The sequence below is a fragment of the Wolffia australiana genome, chromosome 13, assembly GCF_029677425.1.
Source record: "Wolffia australiana isolate 7733 chromosome 13, ASM2967742v1".
Lineage (NCBI taxonomy): Eukaryota > Viridiplantae > Streptophyta > Magnoliopsida > Alismatales > Araceae > Wolffia > Wolffia australiana.
The window spans coordinates 1,835,194-1,846,058 of record NC_135847.1 but is presented as its reverse complement, the minus strand read 5'-3'; the positions used below and the strand labels follow the sequence as shown (position 1 = coordinate 1,846,058).

Here is a 10,865-nt window from a genome sequence, read left to right as displayed (position 1 = left end):
CTTTTTCTTTCACTTTCTCTCTCTTAGAATTTGCCGGGTTCTCTCTGTTCTAGTATCTCTTTTTCTTTCACTTTCTCTCTCTTAGTATTTGCCGGGGTCCCTCTGTTTCTCTCTCTTCTAGTCTCTCTTTTTTACACTTTATCTCTCTTAATATTTGCCGGGGTCTATCAGTTTCTCTCTCTTCTTATCTCTATTTTTCTTAAACTTCATCTCTCTTGGCATTTGCCGGGGTCCCTCTGTTTCTCTCTCTTCTAGTCTCTCTTTTTTACACTTTATCTCTCTTAATATTTGCCGGGGTCTATCAGTTTCTCTCTCTTCTTATCTCTATTTTTCTTAAACTCCATCTCTCTTGGCATTTGCCGGGGTCCCTCTGTTTCTCTCTCTTCTAGTCTCTCTTTTTCTTTCACTTTCTCTCTCTTAGAATTTGCCGGGTTCTCTCTGTTTCTCCCTGTTCTAGTATCTCTTTTTCTTTCACGTTCTCTCTCTTAGTATTTGCCGGGTTCCCTCTGTTTCTCTCTCTTCTAGTCTCTCGCTTTCCATTTCTTCCACTCCCTCTCTCTTTCTTTCACTTTCTTTCTCTTATAAGTTGCCGGGTTCTTTCTCTTTTTCTCTCCTTCTTTCACGTTCTCTCTCTCATTATTCGCCGGGTTCTCTCTATTTCTCTCTCTTATATTCACTGTTTCTCTCTCTTTCTTCATTTTTCTCCATTAATACCTGCCGGGTTCTCTCTGTTTCTCTCACTTCCACTCCATTTCTTTCTCTTTCTCTCTCTCTTAATATTTTCCGGTTCTTTATGTTTCTCTCTCATTCTCTCTCTTTCTTTAACTCTATCTCTCTTAATATTTGCTGGTTCTCTCTGTTTCTTCTTCATTCTCTCTTGCACTCTATCTCTCTTAATATTTGCCGGTTCTCCCTGTTTCTCTCTCTTGCACTCTCTCTTAATTTCACTCTCTCTTAATCTTTGCCGGCTTCTCTCTCTTTCTCCCTCTTTTGCACTTTCTCTCCCTTAAGATCTGCCGGGTTCTCACTGTTTCTCTCTCTTCCCCTCTCTCTTAGTAATTGCCGGGTTCTCACTGTTTCTCTCTCTTCCCCTCTCTCTTAGTAATTGCCGGGTTCTCACTGTTTCTCTCTCCTCCACTCTCTCTTAGTACTTGCCGAGTTCTCTCAGTTTCTCTCTCCTCCATTCTTTCCTTCTCTCTCTTAGTACTTGCCAGGTTCTCACTGTTTCTCTCACCTCCACTCTCTTTCTCCCTCTTAGTACTTGCCAGGTTCTCACTATTTCTGTCTCTCCTCCACTCTCATTCTCTCTCTTAGTACTTGCCAGGTTCTCACTATTTCTGTCTCTCCTCCACTCTCGCATTCTCTCTCTTAACATTTGCCGGGTTCTCTTTGTTTCTCTCTCCTCCTCTCTCTCATTCTCTCTTAACATTTGCCGGGTTCTCTCTGTTTCTCTCTCATTCTCTCTTAACATTTGCCGGGTTCTCACTTCCCACTGTTTCTCTCTCCTCCACTCTCTCTTAATATTTGCCGGGTTCTCACTGTTTCTCTCTCCTCCACTCTCTCATTCTCTCTCTTAGTACTTGCCGGGTTCTCTCTGTTTCTCTCTCCTCCATTCTGTCATTCTCTCTCTTAATATTTGCCGGGTTCTCTCTGTGTCTCTCTCCTCCACTCTCTCTTTCTCTCTCTTAATATTTGCCGGGTTCTATCTGATTCTCTCTCCTCCACTCTCTTTCTCTCTCTTAATATTTGCCGCCTTGCCGGGTTCTATCTGTTTCTCTCTCCTCCACTCTCTTTCTCTCTCTTAATTGGAAGTCGATGATCACCGGCGGATCCAATGGCCACGCTCTGCCGGGGGTTCCCACTTGACGGTATTCGCGGGAATATTTTTCCCAAATAAACCCACATAAATTTAAATTTAAATTTAAATAAAACCTCCTCATTTTATAAATTGCGGTCGCCCTCTTGAGGGGAACATATCCCCGGGCATCCAGCTGGCAGTCCGCTGGCGCCGGTCAACTTGCATTTTCCCGGCAGTGGAAAGCCCTCCCAAAACAACAATAAATAACTTAAATTCTTGCTCCTTCTTTTATTGTATATGTATCCTTTGTCTCTTTTATTTTACCCTCTTTTGTGGGCTTTGTATAAATATCTCTGCCAGCCAGGATGCCAGCGATACAAGCACGAGAGTGACAGCTAAGTTTTCTGATAATTTTAAATTAAGATTTTGTTTGATTAAGTGGCCAGCAATAATAGCCGTTGACAAAGGTTAATTAATCCCTAATTGCGTTCATTATGAAGTGAGCCTTCTGTCTTATTAAGCGTCAATTAAGATGACGTCAGACCGTGGTGGTTCACTTTGGTGGGCAATTTCGTAGACACGTGGCTCGAAAGCCCAAAATGTTCGGCAACTGATGATGAAATATGATGGCCAGTTTGGTCTGTCATACGTCACAGAGTCTGCAGTTTTGTTTTTCTTCGGGACTAGATGGAACGGTTTGCTAGAAGAAATCACATACATGTTGACAAAACGTGACAGCCAGACATCTGTCGCAGAATCTGTAATTTTGTTACATTTAAGTCTGGGGGTCTTGATGGAATGGTAGACATGGTCGTTTTGTTCTTTTTGTGCAAATTTGTGCGAATTGTTCGTTCAGTTCGATTTTCTGAACAGAACAAAAACGAATTAGAACAGAACATTGCATAGACCCTTGTGCAGTTCTTTTGTTCACTTTGTGTGAATTTTGTTCTAGTTTTGTGTGAATGTGCGAATGTGCTAATTTTGTTCATTTTTGAAGAAAAAAAAACAGAACAAAGAACAAGGAATGTGACAATTGGTCATCCATGCGGTCTTTTTGTGTGAATTTTTTGTTCGTTTCAAGCGAACAGAACAGAACAACCATGTCTAGGAATGGTTAACTAGATTAAATCACATATATGTTGACGGAACGGGGATAGTTGGTCGTTTGTCACAGAGTTAACAGTTTGTTCTGTTTCTATGTGGGGGTTCTGGAGGGAGCGATTGACTAGAGTATATCACACATATATTGATGGAATGAGACAATTGGTCATCCGTCACAAAGTCTGCAGTTTTGCTCTGTTATCCTCTAGGGTCTATATAGAACAGTGAACTAGAGTGACTCATATACATGTAGAAGGAATAGGACGAGATGGAACGGAATGCATGAAGGCTTTCCTTACACCTTCTATGATGTCAGGACATGATTAATGGTGATAAGGGACTGAACGGACGATAGACGATCATATGTCCTGTATCTGGTGTTGCCGCTCTTCCTTCTTTAGGTTTTCATTATCTTATAGTTGTTTCCAATCAATTTTTAATCCATTTTTTTGCAAGTTCTGTATATAATAAAGTAAAGTTTTTGATAAAATGAAAATGTTTGACAACTGTTTGATTAAGTGTTCCGTATATAGTTACATAAAGTCTTTGATATAGTTTTTATAATTCAAATGAACTAAAAGGTCAAACTGAAGCTTTGTGTCAATGTAAATGAAAAAAAAATCCCATTTGTTATATATTTTCATTTTAATTCGCATGGTCATTATGTAGTAGTTTATTTGTACTCAGATCAATGATGTCAGACTCTCTGGTCAGTTTTCTGAACATGAATATAGAAAAAATTATGTACTTCATGAAATGAAGTTAAATTGAATATTGAAAATTTGAGTACCTCTAGTTTTTTAACAAAAAATATAGTTAACAATATCAAACAATGTATCCTATGACTTAATCTGTCTTTTAAGTACTTGCAGCCAACACACATGCTACATTATCGCAATCGAACAAGTTCACTATGGAGAGTCTCTTGGATAGCCTAATGAATGCCCATTAGGATCCAATTATAAGATGTGTGTACACTTATCGCTGCACTAGAGAACGTTTCATGAGATTAACGTTTCAAGATCAGTGGCTACTAAACTACAATCTCAACCCTCCCAAGTTACTCAACGTGACGCTTAGCATGTAGTGACGAAGGCCCATCAAGGACCAAACTGATAAGGTATACATATGGAGATGGTTATGAAACTCTTAAGCTGGGGGGAATGCTGCTGAAAAAGGGTGGGAAAACCCTCATCAGCTTCTCTAAGGGGAAACTCCTTCTCCACGATTAATATACTCAAATACTTTCGCTGCACTTGAGATTAAACAATCTTCAAGCCCGGTACGCTGCTAAATTACAATCTCGACCCTCGTGAGTAGGGTTTTGTGATCCACGTCTGGTCTGAGTTCCGCAAAGACCTAGACCTAACCTAAATTGGTCCCATTCTTGTTCAGTGTCGGTCGGGTGCAATTTGGTCCCAGTCTAGTTAGGTTGACTTATCAATGTCAAAGTAAAAGTAGAAAATTTATGTTGATAGTTATGTTGAATATCAGCATAACAAGCTTTAGAACTGCCGATAATGAATACCCCTTCACCTCCCTTTGTTCCCTCTCTCTCGCGATCTCCCTCTTTAGGTCTTTCTCCCTCCACACCTCTGTTTCTTCACGGCGAACTAGTGGGGTGAATATATAAAGTAGAAAAGTCCAATGGAGGAAGATATTTTGATGGGTTCTTGCAGCCAAATTTCAAAGAAAAAATATTCTCCATTAAGCGGGTGCCCCCAAATCGTTAAATAAGCCAGATTTATGCATATAGTCAAATACCATTGGACCTAAGCATGCATGACCAACCGGTCCACCTTAAAATATCCAACCTAAATCTCCAACCCTACTCAAAAATGTAACCACCTGATGAGTTGCATATAGTAATAAAGGCCCATTAAGGCCCAGACTGAGAGGTATATATATAGAGAGACAGCTATGAAACTCCTTAGATGGGGGGAATGCTGTTGAGAATGGGCAAAAAAACCCACGACACTGCTCTGACGGACGACTTCTTGTCCATGGCTAATATACTCAAAGACTGTCATTGCACTCGAGATCAAACAATTGTCAAGGCAGTGCACTGCTAAACTACAATGGTCACGCCCAGTGCACTGCTGAACTACAATTGTTAAGGCTGGTGCGTAGCTGCTTAGCCATAGCATGTAGTAATTAAGGCCTATTAAGGCTGAGCTGTATATAAATAGAGAGATGGTCACGAAACTCCTCAGATGGCAGAAAGGCTGCTAAGAAAGGGCAGGAAAACTCACAGCGACCACTCTGACCGGCTACTTATTCTCCGCGACCAATATCCTCAAAGATTTTCATTGCACATGAGATCAAACAATCATCAAGGCTGGTGCGCTGCTAAACTACAATCTCAACCTATGCAAGTGTAGCCACCTGACGCATGGTATGTAGCAATGCAGGCCCATTGAGGCCCAAACTAAGAGGTATATATATAGAGGTAGTGGTGGCGACGACGTCAACGCATCGACACACGACGCGTTACCACCATCATCTGAAGTCAACATGACCACTAAAGACATGCCGCCATCGTCACCGGATCAAGTCAACGAGCCAGCGTCAGGCACGTCTCCAACCACGCACACCCCTTCGCGCGTCCTGACATGTCGCCAAAGGCAGATCTAGAACTGCCCCTTGACGTGACACGAAACCACGCCGCTTGTCACGTCGCTCATCTTTATTTTTTATTTCTTTTAACTATATTTTCTCTTTCCCTCAAGGCCTAATGTATAGGCCATTGTTTCAAGAAACAGTTAGGCAAGTCATAATTCAAGAATTGAGTTTTTGTTAGACTCTTCTTGGATGACTTGCCCTAGCCTCCCCTATCCCCTTCTCCTTCCAATCGCCGCCGCTGCCACTGCTCACCGCCGCCGGCTACCGTCTCTCTCTCTCTCGCCCGTCCTTCTTCCCTTCTTCCTTCTTTTCCTTCTCCTCCTTTCTCCTCCCCAACCTTCTACTTCGTCTGCCTAGGGTTACCCAAGGTCGTCTGCCTAGGACAGCCCAAGGCCGCCGCTCAAGACACCCCCAGGCCGCCAGCCCAAGACCGTCTTAGGCTGCCCACCCAGGACAGCCCAAGGCTGCCCTGCCCAGGGCCGCCCTAGGCTGCCCGCCCAGGACAGCCCAAGACCGCCGCCTAGGGCCGCCCAAGGCCGCCCGCCCACAGCTGCCCGTCCAGGACAGCCCAAGGCCGCCGCCCAGGGCTGCCCAAGGGCATCCGCCCCGGGCCGCCCAAGGCTGTCCACCCAAAGGCCGCCCAAGACCACCCGCCTAGGGCCGCCCAAGGCGCACCAACCACGCTAGTGCCCGTGCACGCCAGCCGTCCGTGTCCACACTCCTCCGTCACGCTCCTTGCCAGGGCTGTTCAACGCCCGAAACGCCCATACCCTCTCGTCCAGTGGGCCATTCAACATTTGGAATCATCTAGTCTCGTCACGACCAGAATTCCCCGCAACCTCTTCACGCACTACGGTGTCAAGGTACGCCTGAACTCTTTGGTGTCGAAGTGTTCTTCGTCCAGTGTTCCGCGAGAGTTCTCCATCGCCGATAGATTTGATTTGATTTAGAACTTCCTAAAACTCTCTCTATCGTGAGTTTTCCCCGTGACGTGAATTCGAGTATTGGATTTGGTGCTTTGGCATCATCGCGGTGGTTGAAGACAGTACTCCCGCCTTTGACGGGGAACGGGGCTGCACCACCATCATTTCATCGGTTTTAGGTTTTCGAACTCGATCGTGTGAACTTTGTGCCTGTTTATTTCCTCTACCCAAACCTGTCCATCATCCTCCACCGTCATTGTCATTCCCGTCACCTGAGTCGTCTTCCCCTTGATCGTCCTACGTCATCCATCCCTCGTCGTCACTCCCGTCTCCCTTAGTTGTCCTGCATCAGGTAGTTATGAAACTCCTCGTACGGGGGGAATGCTACTGAGAAAGGGTGGGAGAACCCACAGACCACTCTGACGGACTACTACTCCTCTCCACGGCTCATATACTCAAAGACTTCATTGCACTCGAGATCAAACAATTGTCAAGGCCGGTGGACTGCTAAACTACAATCTCAACCCACACGCGTAGTATGCAGCAACAAAATCCTTAGAAGGCCCATTAAGGCCCAAAATGGGAGGTATATAAATAGAGAGACGGTTATGAAATTCTTCAGAAGGCAGGAATGCTGCTGAGAAAGGGCGGGAAAACCCACAACGACCACTCTGACGGGCTACTTCTCCTCTCCACGGCTCATATACTCAAAGACTTTCATTGCACTAAAGTCCTTAGAGATATATAATGTCCTCAGAAGTCCTCAGCATGCAGCAATGAAGGCCCATTAAGGCCCATTAAGGCCCATTAAGGCCCAAACTGAGAGGTATATAAATGGATAGACGGTTACGAAATTCTTCAGATGGCGGGAATGCTGGTGAAAAAGGGCGGGAAAACCCTGGCGGCCGCTCTGAGGGGCGACTTCTTCTCCACGGCGATGCCCCATTTGAACAGGAAGAAGGCAAGGAAGAAGAAGAAGAAGGAGAGCGCAAGAACTGCGCTAGTGCAGAAGGAATCCGATCGCCGGATCTCGCACTTCGAAGAGATCGTGCAGAGAGATTGCTTCTTCAGATTCATCGCCAGAAGCAAAGATTTCCTCTCCCGGCAACCCGAGCATGTTCTTCTCCTCGACGACGCCGGAAAACTGCACAGAGAACTCGGATTTCCCCGCGGACGTAAGGTTTCTCGATTTGCATCTCGCCATCCTCTTCTTCTGCAGATCTACCGTCACTCGGACGGCAAATCGTGGCTCGGATTGACGGAAACCATGGAGGATCTGCTCAAGGAAGAGGCGGAAATCATGGATTCCACCGAGTCGGTTAGGGTTTCCGCGGTCCGCAAGCTGCTGATGATGTCTAAAGACCGGCGGATTCCGCTCAGCAAACTCCACCACTGCCGGCATCTCTTCGGATTGCCGGAGGATTTCCGAGATCGCGTTTCCAAGTATCCGAATTTCTTCAAAATTGCGATCGATCCGGCGGACGGGCGGCGGATCTTGGAGCTGGTGGAGTGGGATTGTCGGCTGGCGGTCAGCGCGCTGGAGAAGGACTTCATCTCCGACGAGGATAGGGTTCGAAGGACGTTTCAGTTTCCTCTTCGCCATGGCAAGGCACTTTGCTTGTCCGAGGAGGACGAGCGTATGATGATCATGGCCAACACATTCCCGTTGATTTCTCCTTATTCCGATGGTTGGCGTCATGATCTGTGGACTCTGGAGGCGGAGAAGTACCGCGTTGGGGTGATCCACGAGTTTCTAACCCTAACCCTTGAGAAGAGGGCTTCGATCCACCATATCGTGGAGTTCAAGGAAGAGCTTAGCTTGACCAAGCACATGTATCAGATGCTGTTGAAGCAGCCTCGGGCGTTCTATCTCGCTGGAACGGAGATGAATTGGGTTGTGTTCTTGAAGGAAGGGTACAATCAGGACGGGTCTCTGGTGGAAGACGATCCGCTGGTGAAGTTTAATGAGAAGTTGCGGCGATTAGCCATGATGACGAAGATCGAAACGGGTGATGGAACTTCTGAAGAATGTTTCCAAGGAAAATCCTAGCTTTTCTTGTTGTTCTTCAGATTTATGCGGCAAACCAGGTACAATATCTTAATATCTCCTGTTTTGCAATTTCAGAAGAAGTTATAATGTTGTTATTTGATTTAACTGATTCATTTATTATCCGGTCATGGACATCGGTACAGTTTATAAAAACTATGGAGCTGAAGTTTCTGTCATCTCAACAACGTACAGATCCAAGACGTTATTTGGATTTATGTTATGATATCAGCCACAACGAGGTGAGTAAATTTTACACTCAAATGTGTCAATTCATGTTAAATTCAACAATTTCCAATTTATTTGTTACGTTGTTGAACTCTATTGCTAGCATTCTCCAGTGCCCGCATTACTTTCAACTATTCTAGTCGTTTAGCTGTTCACATTGAATTATAGCCGAAACATTGGGAAAGACTTAGAATGAGGATGAACTCTATTTACAATATTCTGACCTTTGATTCTTTCAGGATCCATCTTTTTTATATCATCCAATCAAGGAGGTTACAACTTGTCTTTAATATCCATTTTTTAGAATATTGTTTGAACACCGGAATTGATCGCAATACAAATCAGGATACTGGAATGAATTCCTGTAACACGAGGTTTGAACTCAGAGTGAATAGAAGCAATCCCGCTATAAGATCCAAGTTTGTGAAATGAGATAGAGGTTTGGAGAGTCAGGTACAAGAAGAAGTCGCGGTAGGGGTAGTCGGGTCGGCGGTCGTCCGGATCGGGCGTCCGCTTCAGCTCCGGGAGGATCTCCAGGGAGAGTCAAGAACACTTCAGATCTGCTCGATGCCCTCTTCCTTCCCGCCTCCTGCTTATTTATAGAATCTTGAACAGCTCCTGCCCGTGTATTTTCAAATGTTCACACGTGTGGATCCTTCCGCACGTGGGGCCACCTCAGCTCTTCTCTTCTTCGACTGGTACGTCTTTAGGGGAACTTTATCAAATATTCTGCATTGTCTTATTAGATAAAAAAGCCATTATGGGCATACTCAATCATGGAGATTACAGCTAATTGAGCATGAGGAGAGCCAGTGCACTATGTGCATACTCACATAGTCCTGAAATAGGAGCTAATAACATATTTTTTTGAATGAATCTTTTGAAACCCAGCAATGATTGTGAACTATACCTGATTATATATTAACCATTAATGAAACGGTGTCACTTATGAATTCGTAATTCAAGTGTCATTTTATTAACCATTGATTTTGCCATTTTATAATATAATGGTCTACTTCAATTTCTTAAATGGTGTGCATATATCATCCAATTTTTTATTTCTAGGGATTATGTATAAATGATAGGAGCTTGCTTAGAATTTAAAATTTCTCCGTATCTTATGATGCTGATATCATTAATTTCTTTACTACTACCAAAAGGCTTCGAAAGAGGTTATTCTCTCTCCGTTTAGTTTTTTATTTAGGTGTGGAATACATTGTGTAAAATGTGCTCAAGCTCCTTGAAGTTATGAATACTCATAGTCACCATGAAAATATCTGTGTAATATGGTTTATTTATTTAAATAAGGTTTAAGTATCGAGCCTTATCCACCTTATGATACGTTCCCATATAGAACGGTATCAGATTCCTTGTAAACCTTTGACAATGAACACGATAGCTCGTTCAATGTTAAGAGATATTATATCGGTCAATGAAACACGAAAGATTGTTCAATGTTAACAGAGAAGGAGATAGAGATACGAGTGAGAGACGTTCTCGGAGAAGGAGAGAAGAAAAGGACTGAGGAACGTTCTCGGTCAATGAAACACGACAGATTCCTTCTTCCTCGTATATTTGGCGTCGTCGTATCGTATCACTTTCCTAGTATGATTACTCAAATCTTTCAGGTCAGACAACCGACAAATCTCATATTATGAAGGCTTTGAAATGCTGTTTTCTACGTGATCAGGAGATATGTGTGCCGAAGATGAATGGCTAAATTGGGATTAAATCTTCTGTTCAGGTTCTGCCACAAATTTTGTTTTCTAATACAAAAAGGGATCATCGTTGTCTGCTTGATCAGGGATTAGTATCAATCATAATCATCAGATCATTTGGTTTGAGAGCTATCAATTCTTAATTTCCCCTTCAAGATTACTGCCGGCATGTGATTTGTGTGCCTCAACTTAGTAGACTTTGCATACTAAAGCATGAATTAAAGTTTGAAACACTCTCAATCACGTTTTTTCTTTATTTAGAAAATTAAGATTTTACCTTGACTGCATGAAATTTTATTTTAGCGGTTTTCATTTGTTTGAGCAGAAGTATTCGTGTATTTATTTGTAGCATTACTTTTAAGTGTTTTCAAGTTATAAGTTTTATATTATTCTAATTCAAGTTGTATGTTATATTTGTATAACCTTTG

At 43.4% G+C, this 10,865-nt stretch overlaps 1 protein-coding gene across 5 annotated transcripts; it reads left to right on the top strand.

The window, feature by feature from the left end:
* The first annotated feature begins 7,313 nt into the window (after window positions 1-7,313).
* Window positions 7,314-10,516, top strand: LOC144711294 (Ubiquitin carboxyl-terminal hydrolase family protein). 5 transcript variants are annotated; one of them, XR_013583518.1, is made up of 5 exons: window positions 7,314-8,532; window positions 8,638-8,733; window positions 8,959-9,417; window positions 10,184-10,324; window positions 10,410-10,516. XR_013583518.1 is itself a non-coding variant. In XM_078585240.1 (2 exons), the coding sequence occupies exon 1, from the start codon at window positions 7,316-7,318 to the stop codon at window positions 8,492-8,494; it is 1,179 nt and encodes a 392-aa protein (XP_078441366.1). In that variant the 5' UTR covers window positions 7,314-7,315; the 3' UTR covers window positions 8,495-8,532; window positions 8,638-8,853. The 5 variants fall into 5 exon arrangements, 1 of the variants encoding a protein (XP_078441366.1); XR_013583516.1 differs by having other exon boundaries at window positions 10,184-10,516; XR_013583519.1 differs by lacking the exon at window positions 8,959-9,417 and having other exon boundaries at window positions 10,184-10,516.
* Window positions 10,517-10,865: the final 349 nt, after the last annotated feature.

Coding starts and splice junctions, on each gene's coding strand:
- LOC144711294 (XM_078585240.1), top strand. CDS start 7,316: ATGCTGGTGAAAAAGGGCGGGAAAACCCTGGCGGCCGCTCTGAGGGGC.